This window comes from Nannobrachium achirus (assembly GCF_963921795.1).
Source record: "Nannobrachium achirus genome assembly, chromosome: 18".
Classification (NCBI taxonomy): Eukaryota; Metazoa; Chordata; class Actinopteri; order Myctophiformes; family Myctophidae; genus Nannobrachium; species Nannobrachium achirus.
This window is the reverse complement of record NC_137825.1, coordinates 56,903,418-56,927,349: the sequence shown is the minus strand read 5'-3', so window position 1 is coordinate 56,927,349 and position 23,932 is coordinate 56,903,418. Positions and strand designations below refer to the sequence as shown.

The 23,932-nt window shown below is 42.9% G+C and overlaps 1 protein-coding gene and 1 long non-coding RNA gene across 2 annotated transcripts in view; one reads left to right on the top strand and one right to left on the bottom strand.

The window, feature by feature from the left end:
- The window catches only part of neurl2 (neuralized E3 ubiquitin protein ligase 2), a gene marked incomplete at both ends in the record, with an annotated part of 3,317 nt that extends 1,378 nt beyond the window's left edge, over positions 1-1,939 (top strand). The window contains one exon of the mRNA XM_080747846.1: positions 1,824-1,939. Coding sequence (XP_080603972.1) covers positions 1,824-1,939 — 116 coding nt within the window. The remainder of the gene's footprint in view (positions 1-1,823) is intronic.
- Positions 1-23,932, bottom strand: part of LOC308303313 — a 468,570-nt gene that overhangs the window by 132,712 nt on the left and 311,926 nt on the right. The window lies entirely within an intron of this gene.

Genomic DNA, 23,932 nt, shown 5'->3' with positions numbered 1-23,932 from the left:
GTTCCATTTTTGAAAATAGCAGATCTACATGCTTACAGCGCCTCGCGTTGCGAGGCGTTGTGAGCATGTAGATCTGCTATTTTCACAATTTCGCCCTCTAATATTTGTCAATTTGGCCAATGTTTGATCAGAGGTACTAAAAAGGTCTTAAAAGTCCTTGATTTGTCACTTTAGAAATGTGCAGATACCTTGCATACACCGGGCAAGATAAAGATAAAGATAAAGAATATCTTTCTCAATTGAAGTGGATGGGTAGATGGTTGCGTCCAGTGTGGACATAGCCTCGCGTAGCCAGGCTTACTCATCTCCGAAGAGAAAAGCCTGGTCAAGATATGATTGAAGCAGAGAGAGTTCTAGGAGGTGGGGCTGAATTTTCCCGGAAGTTGTCTTTATTTCATAGTGAGGCGTCCCTGCAAACATCTTCCTAGCTGAAAAAATCTGTTCTACTTCTCCCGCTTCGTCGGTTGCGCAATAAACAATATACAAACAAAAACATAGATTCGGTTGCCAGATGGGAAATGTTGAATTATCGTACCGGAGGCTCAGAATTATCGTATTTGACATGAAACTATCGTACACAGCCAAAAAAGAGAAATCGCCGCATAAAAAAGTAATTTCGCCAAAAAAATGCGTCTTTAGTGTAAGAAACAACCTTGTTTGAGACTCCTGTGTGATAAAAACGCATCACATATGCTGCATGGAGGCAGGAAACGTCCTGGAGCTTATAATAAAAGCCTAAAACTGGTCTGGAAAGACGCGACTGGTGTTTTTATTGCTTTCAAGTACAGATCTAGTGTCTGATTGACTGATTTCAGGGTCAGATTATCCTACAAATACGATAATTATCGTACATCTGGCAACACTGGGACAACGTTATATCTATTAAAAGCGAGCTAAGATCTACAATATTTGTGTTTGTTTCGCTGGGGAATGTACAGATAAATGCAGCACTTCCACCACTTCAGCTAGAACCAGGGGCGTCACACCAAATTCTGGGCCCTGGGTACAAGGATTCACTGCGGGCCCCCCATGAATGTTAACTATTGTAACATAGCAGATATACAAGCTCACAGCGCGGCACCGAGTGCAGCGCTGCGAGCTTGTAGATCTGCTATTTTTGAAAAATCGTGAAAATGTGTGCAAGAAACCTATGTCAAGGACCCCCAAGATGATATGTATTTGGCCACGGAACCCCATCTCAAAATATTGAGTTCCAGGGACCCCCCAGAAGCAAAATTTGAGTTAGAAATGTTCGCTTAAAAAATACATATATTCAAAGATTTTCACACATTTTCACAACTTTTCAAAAATAGCAGATCTACAAGCTCGCAGCGCGGCACTCGGTGCCGTGCTGTGAGCTTGTATATCTGCTATTTTTCAATAGATAAAGTTACTAGGGCCCCTCCACCTTGGGCCCCAGTAACTCAGTCCCACTTTCCTACCCCTGGTGACGCCCCTGGCTAGAACCAACCGGAAGTCATATCTTTGCCAGGGTGGTGTGTACTGGGCACTTCCATTGAGAAGAGAACAATATTTTGTATCTTTATCTTTATCTTGCCCGGTGGGAACGACCCTTTTTATACTGTATGTTGGTCTGTTTACTGTTGAGTGCGAAAACAACGTTAACATTAAGCTAAACATCTGGGGACCCCCCAAAATAATCCCGACCCACAGGTTGAGAACCACTGTACTATATCTGTCTCTTATAAATCTTCCCATGCTTCTCCTCATCATTTCTGTCTCTCTCTCTCTCGGATTCCGTCCATTCGTCATTCATTCATTTCTGTCTCTTTCTGTCCAACTGTCTGTTTGTCTTCTCTCAGTCTGCTCCTTGCAGACGCTGTGCAGGAAGGCCATCCAGAAACACATAGTTCACAGGAAGTTCCTGGACTGGCTGGAGCTGCCTGAGATGCTCAAACACTACTGCAAGTATGAGTGAGTGACGGCTGGAAAGGAGATGGACAGGCACGGGTGTCGCACCAAATTCTGGGCCCTGGGTACAAGGATTCACTGCGGGGCCCCTGTGCTTTAACTATTGAAAAATAGCAGATATACAAGCTCACAGCGCGGCACCGAGTGCCGCGCTGCGAGCTTGTAGATCTGCTATTTTTGAAAAATCATGAAAATCTTTGAATATTTCAAATCCTTCTGAGGTTTTTTGAAAAAACCTATGTTTCTATGTCAGTGGAGCTCAAACCTTTTCATGTGAAGGACACCCAAAATGGTATGTATTTGGCCACAGAACCCCATCTCACAATATTGAGTTCCAGGGACCCCCCAGAAGCAAAATTTGAGTTACAAATGTTCGCTTAAAAAATACATATATTCAAAGATTTGCACACAATTTCACGATTTTTCAAAAATAGCAGATCTACAAGCTTGCAGCGCGGCACTCGGTGCCGCGCTGTGAGCTCGTATATCTGCTATTTTTCAATAGCTAAAGTATAAAATAATTAAGGCCCCTCCACCACCTTGGGCCCTAGTACCTCAGTCCCACTTTCCTACCCCTTGTGACGCCCCTGTGGACAGGCACGTGCACACATAGACATCAAAGGGCCCCTGCCCTTTTACCCATCTGTAAAAAGTGGCCCTCTCCAGACCATAAGAAATGCAAATGCCCCCCCCTTTCCATGGCATACCTGAAGGCAGCATTCAAGAGAATTGCCTTTTCCAAACTCTCATGAACTTGAATGCATCTTATGTTGAAAGAATAGCCCTCTCTGTGAAGAAATCCACATTGCCTTTTTTATGCTTAGTTCAGTGTGGTATCAAGTACTGAAAATAGCCGACCTCCAAGCTCACAACGTGAGCTGCGACGTGTTGTGGGCTTGGAGGTCTGCTATTTTCAATATTTTCACCAAAAGGCCCTTTTCGATATTTCAGCCCCTGCCTCTCTAACATTCTCTGCACGTCCCTGGAGATGGACAATACAACAATTTCTTTACCATTTGGCCTTGCTATGCACTTTGTTTTACCATGTTCCATTAGTTGACATTTAAAACATGAAAGATTATCAGGGATGAAAACCTGAAAACTGGTAAATAAATGTCTTACTGTTTGTCTGTATCTGCTCTCAGAGTTGTACTAGTTTAAGTCCTCTAGGTAATGATAATTTTCCATGATCATATTACTAAGTGTCTTTTTTTATGTTACACACTAGAAGTACAATTTTTGTTGCTACCACCAAATAATACAAATAAAAACAAATACTTTAATATAATTCAATTATCTATGTCTATGAATTCACAAAACCTTCTGTGTATCTGTGTGACCTGAGTACAGGGACGTGCTGGGCCCCTGATTCAGCCCGGGAAAAAGAGTTGGAGAGGCCCTCATTGCGCGCTATATAGAGATAGATCTCTCTATAGCGCTGCTGCTGCTCAAAGATTTGCCATTTCAGATCATGACAAGTGACAAGCCAGTGGGCCAATTACATTAGTTATATTTTGTCGTTGTCGGGTGGAAACCTTGTATGTCCAAAACCGTTTGTTTTGTATTTATCATTTTAAAAATGATTTAAACTAGTGAAAACAGCCGATCTACAAGATCAGCTGTTTTCACTACTTTTGTGCGACAGCCTTGTATGATGAAGCAGAGCTTTGCTTTGCGAAGAAATGTACAAATTTGAAACTTGGAGATATGAGGTTTCTGCACGACCAGCCCCCAAAATGGAACGAAGGCCGACATTTTATTTTAATTTTTTTTCCTAATGGCCGGCCTGGACCGGCCGGGAATGAACCGGCCGTTCGGGAGTTGTCCCGCTTTTCCCAATGGCCAGCACGTCCCTGCCTGAGTATAACTTGAATGGAGAACCATCTCACCACTGTACTGTATGGTGTCTGTATCTGTCTGTCTGTATGTGGGTCTGTGAAGGATGCACTGAATCAGATCTCTGTGAAATGAAATAAGAGAAAGGTCAAGGAAAACGTTATTATCAGGGAAATTCAGGTGGTCAAGGTGCATTAAGTGCACAAAACAATCATAAATAGATATATTACACCGAAGGTACTCAAAAATAACCATAAAGTACCAACACACACCCAGCTGGATTATGAGTTATTGATTCATAACGGGTCTGTCCCAGCAGGGGGAGCCAACCTCACTTAATGTAGCTTAATGCATAGTTCATTCTGGCACTCTCACATACATTCTCCTTTCATTCATACATTTTCATTCTTCTGCACTTAGGCCTACGCACTCTCTTTTTAGATAGGCGAGGCCTACACATATTTCATTCTCACTTGACACTTAGTAGGCTACATTCTCCTCTGACAAACGTTTTAATTCTGACACACACATCTAGCTCTGGTCATTATGATAGTAGGCCTACTGTGTCCAAAGTACTGTGTTCTATCCATCTGTCCTTCAATGTTATTTGAGATACACAAAGTGGTTCCTGTGTAAATAAGCCGAAAAGCTTACTAGGATCTCCTATTAGATGACCTTGTACCAGTGATTTGCGCTGTCATGAAACTGTACTTTTCCCTATGCAACCTTCTAATAAATTCTTCAATCAATCAATCAATCAATCAATCAATCAATCAATCAATCAATCAATCAATCAGTCAATCCAGAGCTAACATCCATTCTCCTTTCACATACATACATACATACATACATACATACATACATATGGTCTATATACATACATACATACATACATACATACATACTGTGTAGTGTGTACATACAATCTTCTCATGGTGGAGGCGGGGCTATGTTGATGACGGAAATCTTAGCAGTGGGCGGGGAATGGATTATGCTGCTGCTGCTCTGTGCTCTCACGTGTGTGGATTCTCCTCCTCGCAGACCGTTTGATAGACATGTGAACCTGATCAAACACAAACAAACACTGACAAGAGAGACTGATCAGCGATCACGTCACGACAGCTGCACAAAATGTCTTTTTGTCGATTTTTCGGTGGCGAGATCTACAAGGATCATTTTAAACCAGGCGAGTACTCAGATGGTTTGATGATGTAACAGGCTAACAGCCATGTACGGGGATAGGATTAATTTATTTCGCTTATTTATATTTAATTAGGTCAGGTAATAGTCTTTAGGCCTATATGTTTGTGCTTTTAAATGAAAATAACTTGGAAAAATAACGTTTAACGCGATTTATGCCAGTGAAGGGGGATCGCCTTGCCCACGCTGTTTCTGTGAGTTTTAATCAGGTATTAACGTCGCTGTATGTCCAGGTATCTATGTGTGTTCCCAGTGTGACCACCCGCTGTTCTCCAGTCGGTCCAAGTATGCCCACTCCTCCCCCTGGCCTGCCTTCACCGACACCATCAGAGAGGACAGTGTCACCAAGCTAATGGAGTCACTCACTGCTTTCAAGGTGAGACATCAGTCCCCATAATGCACACACAGGGTAGCTAGCTGATTTAAGTTTGGCAAAAATGGATTTACAGTAGGTGATGCTCACATGATCACACAGTGTGTGAAAGATGTGTGCAGTGCCTTGCTCATGGACACTAGGGCTGTCACAATCATTACATAATCGTCTAATCGTGATTATTTGACATTATCACAATTATTTTGTCATAATCGTCATAATCGTGAATGTTGAAAAATGTCCGAAATAGTGGAAATAGCAGATCTACAAGCTCACAACGCGTCGCATCGCGACGCGTTATGAGCTTGTAGATCGGCTATTTCCACTATCAAAATTATTTTTTAAGTAGTAAGTTGACAAATATGTCAGTAATTTCTTTGTATATTTAGCTTATGTGTCATATCTACCATGTACAACTTCAAAACCTAAAAGCCAAACAGAAATGTAATTATCAACGACAAAAACACAATTAAATCGTTAATCGCCAATTATTTGAGGGACAATTAATCGTCATGTAAAATGTCATATCGTGACAGCCCTAATGGACACTTCTGAAAAGATGACACTAGGTAGGCCTAAGTATCTTCTAGTGTCATATACCTCACTGTTTCCCAAAACATTGGTCGGGACCGATTTTTGGGTCACAAACACATTTTTATGGGTCATTTGTTTTCTACATTTAGTTTTTTAATTATAATTTCAAAAAATATTCAAAAAAAAAAAAGCTATTTCGTTCATAAATTAAAACTATTGACACATAGGCCTATTGCATATTTACAAATTAAAGAAAACAACAGCAAACTAAATACAACATTAGAGGCATACGGCAATGGCCAGTGCATATACTTGAATAATTGAACTTACAAGGTACAGTAATTATCATAATACATTGCTCATTGCACTTAACACATGTGATGGGACGTCTGTCACGACTCACACAATTAACAGTGTACGTGTAAATCATTATCCATTAGTACTGATTATTTCGAAAGGTTTCAAAAATAGTGGAAATAGCAGATCTACAAGCTCACAACGCGTTGCATAGCTCGTAGATCAGCTATTTCCACTATGTTCTTTTTGGAGTATAAAGTTGTCAAATATGTCTGTCATTTTCTTTGTATATTTAGGTTATGTGTCATGTCTGCCGGGAGGCTCTCTCCATTCCGACATGTCGCCACTCCGAAATTGACTTCTTATTGTCGGAGTGGCGACACTCCCATGGGGGTTCGGTGTCTGCCATGTGCAACTTCAAAGCCTACAAGCCAAACAGGAATGTAATTGTCAGCGACAAAAACACAACTAAATCGTTAATCGCCGTTATTTGAGTGACAATTAATCATCATGTAAGATGTCATTTAATATGGTGACAGCCCTAATTTCTTCAGCTGTGGGAGGAACCTCCTCTGTTGGGATGTGTGCCTTTGTTGGGATACATGATGTTGTTAATTGAATGTATGATCATGTTTATGTCATCAGGTGCTGTGCGGCAAGTGTGGCAACGGGCTTGGTCATCAGTTTCTAGCTGATGGCCCAGAGGATGGCCTCTCGCGGTTCTGAATATTCAGCCACTCGCTTAAGTTTGTCCCTAATAAAGGTAACCTAATGTACCTACCATTCAGAATGACCATAGTAATATGTTAATGTGGTGTACTGTAACTATCCCTTGCGCTACTTAGGTTGAGCCGCAGCATATACATCTTGTATAAATGTTGAAGGAAAAGAGTGTTTGGTTAACCTGACTTGCGTCAGATGGTGGCAGTAGTGCCTAGGCTACCGCCCTACTTTACCATCTGAGATCTCTCGGGGGGGAGTTGATAACGCTCGTAAAGCCCCGGGCCGGACCAATCAGCGGCAGCTATGGGCGGGCTCTGAGCGGCTCTGAGCCAATAGAGTCTGATTGCAGACCACGTGGATGCAGACAGGCCAATATGAGTGGTTGGAGTTGGCACTCCCAGACTGTGATAGAGAGACGGCCACATCCAATCACCTGCTAAAGAATTTGAAAAAATGGCCCGCCCCTTACATCGAGTCTGCCCGAGAGGTCCCAGATGAAGGTAGCAGAGCGATATGCAGCCAGGCATACGCACTGCTGCTATCATCGGGCGCAGTCAGGTTAGTGTTTGGTGAGATTGAACGTAATGTAATTGGGGTTAGCAAATGGTCAGCCAAATGGTGGGTATGGACAGTGGTGTCAGTTCAGCAAAAGGTGAGGTATGGCAACATGACTGGTGTCTTGCACACGCGCAAAGGCACGCGTGCAAGACACCAGTCATGTTGCCATGTTGGGGGGTGTGGAGGTAAGATGACGGACTGTAAGCCCACCCAGGGAATCCTGGGCTGTCCCCATCCCGCCTCTCTTGGATATGAAAAGCTTTATACTTGGGGGACTGAGCTGGGCCTATGGGGAAGATGGGCTCCTCAGTGGGGATTCCTGTTTACACTTTACAGTGATTTACAAATGTTAGGCACAGTCTATTCTCATGTAGCAGACGTTCAGTCATATCCACCTGCCGATATGTCCGTGGAAATCTAGATCCATTGAATGGGCAGAGAAAACCAACCATAACAAATGTTATGTCTACTGTTTTGAAAGTCAATCCTGAATACTACCTATATTTTGACCATTTGCTAAATGTAGATGGGACAGTGTTTTTTGAGCGGTGGTCACAACGCTCCTATACGTGGCCGTGTGTGTGGGTCTGTCTGTCTGTCTGTTTGTCTGTCTGTCTGTCTGTCTCCGTGTCCGTAGCCTGCAGTTACCTTTTCTGACCACACATGTTAAGGGAGGGGCGCTGTTGCACACACACACACACACACGTTATGTTATCTCGAAGGCGGCGGCGCACAAGAGTTGCAGCGGCTACTCCGGCTTATGTTGCTTATGTTTGTACTCTGTTAGTTATGTCAGTTTCTTATTTTCACAGAGACAACGCCGGTAAATATGTGTATGATAGACAGTCTTTGTTGCACATAGGTAGATCGCTTATTTACGCCCTTACGAGCTACACCGGCTACACCCGCTCCTACTGCCCAGGGGAGAGTGCGCCGCAAGCGGCGCGAGAGAGCCCAGAAGCGGGGTAAACGCGGGGGTACCAACGTCAGGCTAAAGGCTAGCCCGCACTGTCCAGCTATACCGTCCATCCTGCTGGCGAATGTTCGCTCCCTGGAGACACAACTGGACGAGTTGAAACTATGGATGGCTGGTCGACGGGAGATAAGGGACTGCTGTGCTTTCGTGTTCACGGAAACACATTTAAAAGACCGCATCTGCGACGTAGCTGTACAGCTGGAGGGTTTCTCACTCCACAGAGCTGACAGGATGACGTCACTCTCTGGGAAGACCAAGGGAGGCGGACTCTGCGTGTACATCAACACAGCCTGGTGTGAGGATGCTGTCACTGTCAGTAAGCACTGCTCAGAACGAGCTGAGTTTTTAATTTTAAAGTGCCGACCTTTTCATTTATCGAGGGAGTTCACTACTGTCATTATGGTGGCTGTGTATATACCCCCCGAAGTCAATACTAAGGAGGCTCTGTATGAACTGCATGATGCCATTAGTAAGCAGCAGACCAGCCATCCTGATGCATTTTTTACGGTTTTGGGAGACTTTAACCAGGCTGAACTTAAAACAGTTTTGCCAAAGTTCTACCAGCACATAAACTTTGCAACGAGAGGTGCAAACATATTGGATAAGGCCTATACCAGCTTAAAGGGAGCATACAGAGCTTTTCCCCTTCCTAAACTGGGCTCTTCTGACCACATCTCTATTTTGCTCACGCCTGCATATAGACCTCGGGTGAAACTGGTGAAACCAGTCAGGAAACAGATCAGAGTGTGGCCAGAGGGGAGTACATCAGCCCTACAGGATTGTATGGAAACAACAGACTGGAACATTTTCAGAGAAGCAGCTACTTATAACGATCAGACGGACCTGCAGGAGTACACAGAGGTTGTGATGGACTACATCAGCAAATGTACGGAGGATGTAACAACAACCAGAACAATTACTGTGCGCTCCAACCAGAAGCCGTGGATGACGGGGGAGGTCCGCTCTCTGCTGAGAACCCGAGATGCAGCCTACAGGGATGGGGACATGGCAGCCCTAAACACTGCAAGGAACGACCTGTCTCGGGGGATTAAGAGAGCGAAGAGACAGTATTCCACTAGGATACAAAACAACTTCAGTGAAACCAGCGACACACGTCGCCTGTGGCAGGGGGTCCAGGCCATCACGGGCTACAAACCCCTACCACAGGTATGTAACACTGACCCCTCCCTCCCAAACCAGCTGAATGAATTTTATGCCCGATTCGAGGCCACAAACAACACCCCTGCTCAGAAAGCCGTGCCACAGCCTGGGGAACAGGCTCTCTGCCTCACTCCTCTCAGTGTGAGGAGAGCTCTGTCAATGGTTAACCCCCGAAAGGCCGCGGGGCCGGACAATATATCTGGGCGGGTACTCAGGGACTGTGCAGAACAACTGACAGATGTCCTCACAGACATTTTTAACACATCCCTGCGTCAGGCCGTTGTACCAAAATGCCTCAAATCTGCCACCATCATTCCAGTCCCAAAGAAGAGCCCTGTATCCTGCCTAAACGACTACCGCCCCATAGCACTGACACCCATCATTATGAAGTGCTTCGAGAGGCTGGTCATGGAGCACATCAAAAGTGCCCTGCCCCCAAACTTGGACCCTCATCAGTATGCTTATCGTGCAAATAGGTCCACTGATGACGCTGTGTCCACTGCCCTGCACCTGGCCCTAACACACCTGGACACTAGAAACACACACGTCAGAATGCTGTTCATAGATTTTAGCTCCGCCTTTAACACAATCATCCCCCAGCAGCTGATAGGGAAGCTGAGCTCACTGGGCCTCAACACACCTCTCTGCAACTGGGTTCTGGACTTCCTCACCTGCAGGCCGCAGTCAGTCAAAATAGGAGGACAGAGCTCTGACACCATCACACTGAGTACCGGCTCCCCTCAGGGCTGCGTGCTCAGCCCACTTCTGTTCACCCTCCTGACCCACGACTGCTCTGCCAGGTCCAGCTCAAACCACATCATCAAATTCGCTGACGACACGACAGTGGTGGGTCTAGTCACGAATAATGAGGAGACCCAGTACAGAGAGGAGGTGGAGAAACTCGTCATCTGGTGCAAAAACAACAACTTGTCCTTAAATGTGGATAAAACCAAGGAGATGGTCATCCGAGGCCCCAGTGTCCACATCCCACTCACCATCAACGGCACTGCTGTGGAAAAGGTAGAAAGCATCAAATTCCTGGGGATGCATATTGCTGATGACCTAAAGTGGTCCACCAACACCTCAGCTGTCACCAAGAAAGCTCAGAAACGCCTGTACTTCCTGCGAAGACTTAAAAAAGTGAACTCCCCCCCCTCTACAATGACATCGTTCTACAGAGGAACCATCGAGAGCATTCTCACATACGGTATCACTGCCTGGTATGGGAGCTGCACAGACGCTGACCACAAGACCCTACAGAGGATTGTGAGAGCAGCGGAAAAAATCATTGGTGTCTCACTCCCCCGGATATCGGACATATACACCGACCGGTGTGTCAGGAAGGCCACTACCATAATGTCTGATCCCTCCCACCCTTCCCACCATCTATTTGCACTCCTGCCATCTGGCAGGAGGTTCAAAAGTCTAGGGGGAAAAACCAGCAGGTCTGCCAACAGTTTCTTTCCTAAAACCATCAGAACACTGAATGCTCTTCACATATTGCCACCAAAAAACAATACTGTGAACAGGGGACAATAGCACTTTATCTATTTGCACTTGAATGCATCAGCACTTTTTTACCTACAATGTTGTCTGCTCTTTTTTACCTTTTAATGCTTTTAAAGGCTGTGCCTCTTTTTAATGTGTCTATTGTTTTAAGCAACATGAGTTGAGGAGAACGGTATTTCGCTCCCCTGTATGCTGTAGTGTGTATTGTGGAAGTGACAATAAAACCTGATTCTGATTCTGATTCTGACACACACACACACACACACACACACACACACACCACCGCTCAGTTCACACGAGCGTGATTTTTTTCAGGTCTTTCAGTCCGAGTGTATCAAAAAAGCAACTGCGCTAAGGCAGCGGAAGCTTGTGATTGGCTGCGCGGTGGTGGCGAAAGTCAGGTGGACGAAGATACCCCTAAACCTAACCTTAACCATAACCTTAACCTCAGTAAAACTAATGCTGGTGAAATCATAACCTGCCAACACTGGTGAATGCTAACCTGCCGGAACTGGTGAATACTAACCTGATGAATGTTTACCTGGTCAGACCAACGGGAGGTCGTCTCCACCTTAACCGAGGTGCTTTTTTGATACACTCAGACTGAAAGACCTGCAAAAAAGACTCTCCCAAATGTAGATACTGTGTCACTAGACCCATCAGTAGGTGGAGATAGTCTGGCTATGCTAGGCCAGCTACAGTACATGTTATAGTATTAGATAACCTGTTCTGCATTATTCACACAGAATTAGTAGTTTCCCATAATTTGTAACACATAGTAAATGAATATCTTTCCCTAATTCTCTCTATTCCAGATAAGGGCAACAAGCTGTAACAGGCGAGTTAATGAACCAAACAAAGATGTTTTGTGTCACACCCCAGCCCAGTGAACAGAGCCGGTCAGTTGGTGAAGTGGACAGGAGAAAGTTCCCGAGAGGTGCATCCTGTGCACTGATGAATATCTGACCAGCCTAGAAGACGGGTGGGATCATATTTAAATTCAGTATTTTATCTTTGCAAATACTATTATTGAAATGGGTACAAGTTTAACATTCAACATTGTGTTTAGGATGAAATGTTTTTAATGTTTATTCATTTAGACAGACATTTTATACCAGGGCAACAAGAACCATTATCAGACACAAACAAATGACAAGCAGAATGAACACAGCTGGAGATGTATTTATTTGCAAGTACAATTTTATTGGCACACCCCAAACAAAACTCACATTTAAATGTATGCCAGACTCCTACATGAATTGAATGGTTTGTGGTATGAAAATAAAACAATTAAAATAGCAAATGATGTGAAGGAGGTAGCATGTTTAATGCCAAAATTCATACTTGGCATTTTAGAATAAATCATGTATAATTCCAATGCAAATACACAGGTATATTAACAAAATGCCACATCTTACTATCTTTATCTCTCAAGAGATAAAATATTTTCAGTTCATCTTCATGTAAGTGTACAGTACATTTCAGTACCGTACCTACCAATAGATTATTTGCGACCGTAGGTCGCAGATTAGTATGTAAAACGGTCACGGATTGTCCATATGTATGTATACTGTATGTATCTCTGTCACGCCTGACACTGTGGTTCTATGGGTTTGCCGCTCTGACAATACGCTCTGGGTTCACTGTGATGTCACACTAACAGAATCCCTTTTATGCACATATATGGAGTTCCCTGATGTCATCAATAGTGTATCTAACAGGACTTGATGACCATGATGACCCCTGGTACACTACCCATATATGGAGAACCCCTGGTACCCATATATGGAGATCCATGTACTGTATATGGAGATATGCTGTGAGAGCCCAAACATGCTTACTCAGTTATTAATTACGTGAAAGTCCTATGACATCTGACGTCATACCTTTTTATGCCCATACATGGAGATCCCTGTCTGTAAAACCAGCCACACAGATATGGGCTATCTTGGCCATCTGTCTTGGCCATATATGGATTCTGTTAGTGTGGTATGTGGCCAATGTGGCCTCCATGTATGGTTAACTGGTCTAATATACATCACTGACCAGATGGCCAAGAAAGAATTGGCGCGACGTCGCCCTTTAGGGCGAGGTCGCATGTCGCTCTGAGGCGTCTTACCAGTTAGTATGCTGTTTGATTTTAGTCATATTTATTTAATTAAGATTGGTTTCCTCAAAAACTATTCTTAAAGGCCCAGTTTGCCATTCCAAAACAATGTGATTCTTCCACTCAAGCCTTTAATAATGAATGTTTATTTTGACCAAAATGTGCATTGCTGTTGTACTGAAGAAGATCTGTGCATCTCAGTAGGATGAGCCATGACATGTAGAGAGAAAGTGTCTGCCAGTGAAAAAAAGAACGGTCTATCTGTTGTTTCCAATTCTATGTTGTTGTAAAACCTTATATGAATGTGGGACTTACAGATTGGGTCTTTTGACCACATGAATCCTAGCTTCCCAATTTTGTAACAGACTTGATAGTAGGAATGGGACGATATGAAAATTTCATATCACGATTATTGTGACAAAAGAAATCGCGATTTAAGATATCGCGATAATCAAAATCCTTTATCCTGGGGCGGAACTTTTGCCAAAAAATAGCCGATCTCCAAGCTCACAAGCTTGTAGATCTGCTATTTTTGGGGCAAAGACATTTGATAGAGAGTGAAAAAAAGACTGTATCAAGTAGGTATATTATAAGTACCTTTTACCAATTATAGAGGGTTTAAGTGGTACCGGATATGCAGCTCGGCAAATAAAAGGTGAATTGATCCCAGTTCATGGCGGAGGACGATATCACGATAAATTAAATCTCCAAGATACGATTATCGTGAGTGTTTTTAAATCATGATAAACGATAATATCGCGTATCGTCCCCTACTTGATAGTAGAACCTTCGGAACAAATAAGTGAGCATTAGTGAAAAAACAACATTCCACAATTGAAGACCTACAAGTTTCGCTAGTTTCGCTATTTGACATAGGCCTACAATAAATGGTTTAAGTGGTTAAATGTCCACAAAGGTAAACATGGCCATATTAACTATGCAGTGAAGAAGTCTACATCTACGGTATCAGTTTAGAATACTCTTGCTCGAAAGTTAAGTTCTTCACATTTATTCCAATAGCAATCTAATGCCATAGATACCGGTTGTGCTGTATATCAATCACTTGCTGCTGTCTATTTGCACTGTTTGTCATGTACTGGGAGTTGGTTTAGTGTGATTTTTCCCCATGTACGTAGTACAATAGATTTTCGATTCATTATTGTCTCCGCCAGGCTGAAAGGCATGAAAATGTTTTTTTTTTTTGTAGTATAGTTTTGTATAGCTCGGTAAACTACCGGTATTTGAATGACAAAGAAAACTAATATTTAGTTTCTACTTTAGAGCCACTCCTGATATCAAACAACAATAAAGGACCAGAAAATCATTTGGCCACTTGGATCGGCTGAATCATGACTCCTGAATCATTTAATTATTCCTGTCTCCTGGTTGCACATGTACAGTTGTACGCACTATGCACACACACACACGCACGCACAAGTGTGCACTCATCTAAGTGAAATGAATTATCCAAAAACATAACGTTAGGCTAGTGTATTATGTGTACAGCAATTACAAGCAGCATTATAAAAGTGTGTAGATGCCGTTTATGACCAGTAGATGGTGCTATCATCCTAGTAGATGAGACCAGTGTAAGTTTAAACAATATAATCATGTGCATGAAGATATTGTGGTTTTGGTCTCTCGAGTCAATTGTGAGATCAGCCATTTGATTTGTGGCATCTTACTGTACAACACAATGTATAATAATACCTTTCTGATGTGGTCTAACGTATTAGTAAACCTGCATGGACTTTATGCCGTTCCTATCATTACTTTGGAAGTAGTATTGTGGTATGGATGGCGGGAATGCATTCTGTGTTTATGTTCAATACAGAGATTACAAACTGCATAGCTTACAGATGTCTGGATGTTTCAGGAAACTAGCAGGGGGCCCGGTCGGGTCTGTGGCCCAGATGCAAGCGATATTCTTTGGGCTCTGGTGGTTGGCACAGGCCCCGAGGCTAGAGGAGTAGCCCGACCGCCAGGCTTGAGACTGAGAGCTATCATTACCAAGGCCGGTCGGTACACACAAAAACACACACACACACACACACACACACACACACACAGGGGCGTCACACCAAATTCTGGGCCCTGGTTACAAGGATTCACTGTGGGCCCCCCATGAACGTTAACTATTGAAAAATAGCAGATATACAAGTTCAAAGCGCGGTGCTGCGCTGCGAGCTTGCAGATCTGCTATTTTTGAAAATTTCGAAAATGTGTGCAAGAAAGAAACCTATGTTTCCATGTCAGTGGTGCTCAAACCTTTTCATGTCAGGGACCCCCAAAATGAGATGTATTTGGCCACGGACCCCCATCTCAAAATATTTAGTTCCAGGGACCCCCCAGAAGCAAAATTTTAGTTATGTTCGCTTAAAAAATACATACATTCAAAGATTTGCACACATTTTCAAAAATAGCAGATCTACAAGCTCGCAGCGCGGCACTCTGTGCCGCGCTGTGAGCTTGTATATCTGCTATTTTTCAATAGCTAAAGTTACTAGGGCCCCTCCACCTTGGGCCCTAGTAACCCCCCCTTGTCACGCCCCAGCCACACACACACACACACACACACACACACACACACACACACACACACACACACACACACACAGCGATACTGTACATAAACACACACTGACAAAGAGAGAGAGACACACACACACACACTTTATTTTTTATACACAGAAAAACAAAAAAAGGCATGAACACACTTGTTTGTCACATACTGACACACCATTTTGACTCCCATACAAACAAAGACAACCACCAGTCTTCCCACTTTGTAGATCTTGTCGGTTGGCGTCTCTGACACTATGTGGACATTCTACGTCAGAGTGCCGTACACTTAGCCGCTGATAGCCACACAAACATACACAAAAATCGCGCACATTTCGTAGTCTGTACACTGGTTGGTCTCACCACAGACAAGTTAAGTTTGAAGCGTGTTTTCTTTCAAAATATCACTTCTTGTAGTGTGCTATTATGGGAGTTCATCAAAACATTAGCGTAGATGCGGTCGAACTGACTGGAGCAACAATACGAAGGCCCTACCGTAGAGCACTGCTGTACCAAATGTCTTCTCCAGAGTCCATTCACTTCTTCACATTGCCAACTGTATTCCAAATGGCTTTCAACCTCACTTGCCTCACTGTGGCTTAACGGCCTAACCTTGCACTGAGGTCGTTAGAGCTGAGTAAAGTTTCTTTGCTATTGCAGACACAATATCCTCAGCCGTTCGTGCTTCTCTGGAACAAGAGCAAAAGACACACACACACACACTCACACACACACACACACACACACACACACACACACACACACACACACACACTCACACAAACATTTTCTTTTAAATGACACACTCAAACAGACACACACTGGCAGAAAACACTTGCACATGTCATGCACAGACAATGGCGCTATTGTGAGCTGTAGAACCCCTCCGGTGAATTTCTGCGGCCCCATAGCGACACAATTCCGTAAACGATCAAGTGGTAGCAATCAGAATTGTTTTATTCAATCAGATAATTAAAACACACTGTTCTGTATGAGCAGTGACACCATGTTGGCACGGAGGACCGAGCCTCCAACGTTCAGCTATAGCTTTCGCAGTGGTTGGCAGTGGCCACGACAGACTTTTATTGACTTCCAGAAGTGGAACGTGTCCAAAATGTAGACGTCTGTGTACACTGTAATTTCCCTGCCACCTGTGTGACTGACTGACAAGCCAGCCAGCCAGCTAGCTATAGCTGCTGCTGCTGTTCCGCTGTGTGTACTGTGTGCAGTCATCCATTGAATCCAGCTGGGGTCTTTGGTAGAACAATGCTCTCTGTCTCTACATCCCCGTGTCCAGTGAGGCTGGCAAGGTACTAGAGGAAGCCCTAAATATTGTTAATAACGTGCTGTTGAAAAGCAGCGTGGTCGGAGAAGGCAAGGATATGGCCATGTATGATGTCAGCCATCCACACATCAATTATAGCCCCATGTTGAGGTCATGGAGGGACCAGACTGGGCCATGTTGTTGACACGACACCTTTTTATGTTTATGTCTTGTTACTTTTTTATTGCATGTTGTTCCTCATTTCTGTCTGTTGTTTTAGTGTTCATAGAAATAGAAAAGACAAACTACAAATGAAAGCCGTAAGTGAACTAATGAGGGAAAACTAAATTGAAAGAAAAAGCAATAGGAAAACTTAACAAAACTGCTATAAACGCAAATAAAATACTTAATTCTTTACCATTTTTGGTTTGACCACCATTTACGGACCGGCTATCATTATACACACTGTTCTTAACACTGTATCCAAATAGGCACTACCAACATACAGTACACTTCTTATAGATCTGATCAAAGAAATCATGTGCACGCACGCACGCACGCACACACACACACACACACACATTCAAATGAAGCTGAACATTCAAAAAGAAGACTTGAATTGACTAGAAATTAATTGCCACTAAACAAACTTTTACATGTTGATTTTGATAATCACGAGTAATAAAAAGGGGGGGGGGGGGGATAGCGACTATTCACTTTCTTGCGTCAGGAATTGACTATGCTTGAGAAGTTCAGCCTTACAATGGCCAAATTAAATAAACTTTAACTTAATATAAGAGGGCCACAGAGCAAATATTTCCAGTGGAAAAGAACAGTAAGAGCATTTAGCCAGTGGCAAGAATTGTTTCAAATTCAAACACACATTTAGTTTGCATGGTACGATAAATTACATTTATTTCAAACCAACGGTGATGTCATGGCTGTATTACATTCTGACACGGGTGCCAAAACGGGTCGAAAAGTTAGAAAGAGTCCAAGGGCCCTGAGCTAACAGGGGCCCTCAGAAATGCCATGTTTTATAGATTATATGATTTAACATAGTGTAGGACGCTGGGATCCGGTATGTAGCCTATGTTGTAATGGGGCCCAGTGTTTCAGGCTGCTCCCCTGGTTTCTAACCTTAATTTGAAAGGTCTGAAATCGTCGGCGGCGGGTGGAAACCTTGTATGTCCATAACCGTTATCATTTGAAAAATGATTTATGCTGCATTCACACTACAGATATATAGTTGAACGTTTTGCTTGGTAATTCAATGTAATCTCAATGGAAACCAGCTTTAAAGATAGAGGAGACGCTCAGGACAAAGCTTTGAAAGCTTTAAAGCTGGTTTCCATTGAGATTACATTGAATTACCAAGCAAAACGTTCAACTATATATCTGTAGTGTGAATGCAGCATTAGACTAGTGAAAATAGCCGATCTACAAGCACACAACGCTGCGTTTTTTGCGCACGCGCGCGATTTTTTGCGGGTTTTGCCGTGAATTTAGTCAGTTTTGGGCCGGTTTGGATGACTGTTCAATAATATGACATTTTCTCGGGTTTTGGCGTGATTTTTGGGTCAGGTTGGGTGGCTCATTAACTTTTTTTTTATTTTATTTTTTACAAAAATGGTCAACAATGAACAGCAGACTGTGTACAAGGCAAGCACGCTGGATAAACCTAATAAGCACGCACACACATACTTTTAGTTGACCTTGTACCAGTGATTTGTACTGTCATGAAACTGTACCGTTTTGTACGACACTTTTGTATGATGAACTAGAGCTTTAATTTACCGAAAAACATACGCATTTGAAACTTGGAGATACGAGGTTTCTGCCCGACAGTGACGAACTACTGTATACTGCCATATATTACCTACCGTTAAAGCTTTACTATCTGTGTGAGCCTAACCTTCAGGATGTCATATGCTGTGCTTTGGTGGAAAACAGTACAGTATTGTTTCACTAACTGCCACTGTGCGTGTGTGCACACATGCACATGCATGCCCGCATGTGTACAGCATTTAGCATCAAGTCAGATACGCTGGTTATCCACCACTTGTACCAAAATTCAGCTTGATATACTGCAACTGTCACTTGTAACGTTACCCAGAAACCTTTTCATTCATTCGTCATCTTTTACTGTGGAAAAACCCGCAGCCATATTTCAACAACATCAAAGTCCATCCTGCCCGTCCCTGCCCATCACAGACATCTTCTTCAGAACGTAGAATGTTTAGGGTGTTCTCCCTCTGACAAGCCCTGACAGAAATATCTTGCTCTGAACGTGACCCCAAATTTCCATTTCCCCCCCCCCAAAAAAATAAAAAAAGACGCTTTGAAGTTTTTTTCCCCCCCTCGCAAATAAGAAGGGGAAAACACATTTGTTCAATTATTGCAGAGTGATATATGAAACAGAAGCTTTCATTTCTCTATACTATACTCTATATTCTGCTGAACAATGAATCCATTTTATCCTGGAATATCGCCCCACGAACGGATGGGGGAATGTGGCGGGACACAGCTTCGTGCTTGTAACAATAATGTCTTTCAATAGCTGATGCTTCAATTATTGCAGTGATACTGTGTTTACATGAAGATTTTATATGGTGTGCTGTGTGTATGTATGAGACTGATTTTCACTGTAAAACAAAGCATCAAGCGGCTTGTCACTGTAAAAATATGCCTCGTTCTAAAATGAAATGATTCAATTAACCATTCGGAGGAGAAAAAAAAATCTAAAGTCTTACATTTAATGGCTGCCTTGAAAATAAAGAAATGTATCTTGTTAGCTGTCTTAAGACAGCTTTTTTGAGACTAAACACTGTCAATGTCTGTCGGTATAGTGCTGGTTTGGGGCTTTTCTGCTCCTTGTGAAGCTTCCCTGTTCTTAATTTTCTTAGTTTGCCTTGGCATCAGATGTATTTTTTAAAAATAGCGAGTTAATAGTGAGTCTGCGGTGCAATGTGTAGTCTCTTCTATCTGAATGTACGCTCTGCGATGCCCCGTTGCACTATACGAGTCCTCTTGTGTGCGTTGCCGGTAGCCATGCACTTAATTGTTTAATATTGGGCTGTCTCTACACAGCATGCCAAAGCAAATTCCTCATATAGACCTCATATTTGGCAGTAAAGTATTTCTGATTCTGATTCTAATTAAGATTGTCAACTAGTGACCGCCCAGAACCATACTCCCCCCACCCCACACCCCCTCCGCCGCCACAAAAAAAGAAGAAAAATTGTGTGTGTGTGTGTGTGTGTGTGTGTGTGTGTGTGTGTGTGTGTGTGTGTGTGTGTGTGTGTGTGTGTGTGTGTGTGTGTGTGTGTGTGTGTGTGTGTGTGTGTGTGTGTGTGTGTGTGTGTGTGTGTGTGTGTGTCAGGGTTGCCAACATTGGACTGTCATATTTATTTTTTCAGCCTAAATGTAGGTGTACAGATTTGATGACTGAAGCAAAGTAAGATATCTTTAATAATGACTTCTCAGCTTTAAGTCATTACTTAAGTGAATATCTGTATGATCTTGAGAAATGAGAAAGGTTTAGGTAAAAGTAGCAATACCACAATGTAGAAATATTAAAGTAAAATGTTCAAGTAAAAGTCCTGCGGTCAAAATCGTAGGCCTACTTAAAGTTATACTATGTAACTTTTTTTTATAAAACATATCTTAAAATTGTCCTAACTATTAAATCGCTAAAGTTTTAGAACCCCCACTCTGTTTATTTCAGCTCCCAAAGCCTTTTCTTTATATGTGTTCTACTGAGCCCTGGTGGCCGTGACCGGGGCTGTTTTTCCCGGCAAAATTACGTCATATGCATCATTCTGTACACGTGTCTCCCTACCGGCCAATCAAAGCCCAGATCATACACTGCTGAGCTCTTCAGGAAGTACACTGCAGTGTTTACACTGGGCTAGGAGTCTAGCATGTAACTCCCCAACCGAGGCTCGTAGAGGGACACGAAAGACCTCTATGGATAGGTCAGGGTTAGGTGGTCTGAATGCCCGGTCCGCGGCGAAAAACGGCCGAAAAAAGCAGACGCGACCGCGGTTTGCTCTACTGCTACTGACCACTAGTTGAGCAACTTACACAGTATAGCTTTAAATCCAAGTGCAAAGGTATTGGCATCAAAACATACTTAAAGGACAATTTTTTTTCTTTTTACAACGGGTTCATATTTTAGATTGTAATTAGAAAAAAGAAAAGATGAGTGTTAAAATGTTTTCATTTACTGCTTTCTATCGATTTAGCAATTTTAACAGTTTTCATTTCAGTGTGTGGAGGCATGCATACAAGTGGCTAAATAAGCCCATTCCCAAGATGCACTGCAATCTTTCATGGGCACTTGGGCAGATTTGACTTATGGGGGCTAGTAGTGTTACTCTAAATAGTAATAAAGAAATCGCCAGGTTATTGTGTCTAAAAAGTAGCCACTTGTACACACTACGCATGCCACCACCAACTGAAATCAAAATCTCTAAAACGATAGAAAGCTGTAAATGAAAACATTTGAACACTCATCTTTTCTTTTCTCTAATTACAATCTAAACTAGAAGAAGTGCTCTTCCGAGCACATGTCTCCACCAGGCCACACGTCCTGGTGGTGCTATAATAGGCCAATGTAAAAAGGGTGGCATGTGTTCTTCACCAATCTTAGACCTTTCATGGCGCCACCATGAGGCTGATTTGAACATTTTGTAGTGTAATTTCTTCCTTGGCCTTTTGCGAATGTGCGTGTACAATTTCATTACAATTGCAGGCTGTGTTTGATTTGAGGCATTTTGTTCGAAACGGATCAATCCTGCAAAGTTTGGAGGCCAATCTTAGCCAATCAGGATGGAATATTTAATATGGGACAGTTCCGTCTTGATCATATGACTGTAGAGATACTGTGTACTGATTTGTGTTAATTTTGGGTAAAATCTGAAGTAGTAATATCCAAAAATGTGTCTTACATAAGTCGGCCTCCTGGTGGCGCTATAAAAGGCTGATGTGAAAAATGCAAGGAAAGGGTTTTTCCTTGGCCTATCGGTAGTGCACTTACAAAGTTTGAATCTGATGGGTGGAGTTATAGGTAAAACCACGAATTGGCCTGTTATAGCGCCACCATGAGGCTGATTTAAAAAGAATTAGGTGGCATTTCTTCCTCGGCCTAGTGGGAACGTGTGTGTGCGATTTCATGTTAATTGCACTCAGCGTTTGTGATTTGAGGCCTTTTGTCCAAAACGGACCAATCTTATACAAACTTTGAAATCCAATCTCAGCCAATCAGGATGGAATATGGACAATCAGACAGATCCATGTCGATCACATGACTGTAGAGATACTGTCTACCGATTAGCGTTATTTTTGGACAAAATCTGTAGGAGTACTGGCCAAAAGGTAGTTTTGCACAAATTGGCCTCCTGGTGGCGCTAGAACAGGCCCATGTAAAAAATGTGGGGCAGAGGTTCTGAATTGGCATCCAGGGAGTGCGCTTACAAAGTTTGAAACTGATCGGTGGAGTTATAGGTAAAACCACGAATCTGCCTGTTATAGCGCCACCATGAGGCTGATTTCAAAAATTTGATGTGGCATTTCTTCCTTGGCCTAGTGGGAACGTGTGTGCGCGATTTCATGTTAATTGCACACTGCGTTTGTGATTTGAGGCATTTTGTCCAAAATGGACCAATCTTACAAACTTTGAAAGCCAATATCAGCCAATCAGGATGGAATATGGACAATCAGACAGATCCATGTCGATCAAATGACTGTAGAGATACTGTCTACCGTTTTTCGTGATTTTTGGACAAAATCTGTAGGAGGTAGTGTACAGAAATGTGTTTTGCAAACATCTGCCTCATGGTGGCGCTAGAACAGGGCCATTTGAAAAATGTGGGGCAGAGGTTCTGAAATGGCATCCAGGGAGTGTGTGTGCTCATTTTGGCAGCGACCGGGCCAACGGCGCCTGAGATTAGCTGGTAACAAACTCGGAGGACGGACGGACGGACGCACGGATGGACGGACGGACAGACGCACGGACGGACAGGGGCGAAAACATACTCTCCCCCTGCCTTCGGCTGGTGGAGACAAATATGAATCCTTGTTGTAAAAAACAAGTTGTCCTTTAAAGCAACAAAAGTAAAAGTACTCTTATTCAGAATCATATATATGATTTTATTTTATTGTTCATTCACCACTCAAACCATAATTATGTTATACTTCGGCTACTCGGAAATAGCCAATGTACAAGCTGAGCATGTCGATTTTTGACAAAGAATCGAATTCATTATTAGAATATTTATATTATCTGACTTCTCAAGCATTATCTGCAGGGTTCTGTTTTCTGCGGGGATGGGAGGGAGATCAATGCCTCTGTCAGGCACATGCACACATAGATATCAAAGGTGTCTCGAGCCCCTGCCCTTTTTATCTGCCTGTAAAAAGTGCCCTCTCCAGACCATGAATGCCATTTTTACTATGGTGAAAGAAATGCAAATGCCCTCTTTCCTTGCCATACCTGAAGGCAGTATTCAAGAGCCTTATTTTCCAAACTCTCCTGAACTTGAACGCAGCACCTTATGTTGAAAGAATTGCTCTCTCTCTGTAGAAATCCATGCCGTTACGCCACATTTCCAGTATTATATATATATTATTTCCAGTGTGGTATCACGCACCGAAAATAGCTGACCTCCAAGCTCACAACGCGTCTGGTCATACTGAGTTAAATATATTCCTTGCGTTTACTTTGGGGAAATGTAGATAATATATTTGTTTTATAATATCACATAAAAATGCATGTTAACCGATATCTCTAACACTTTAATTTATTTATTTTTAGGGCTTTTCGCCTTTATTTCAATTGGACAGTGGCGAGAGACAGGAAAACGGGGGAGAGAAACGGGGAGCGACTTGCAGCGAATC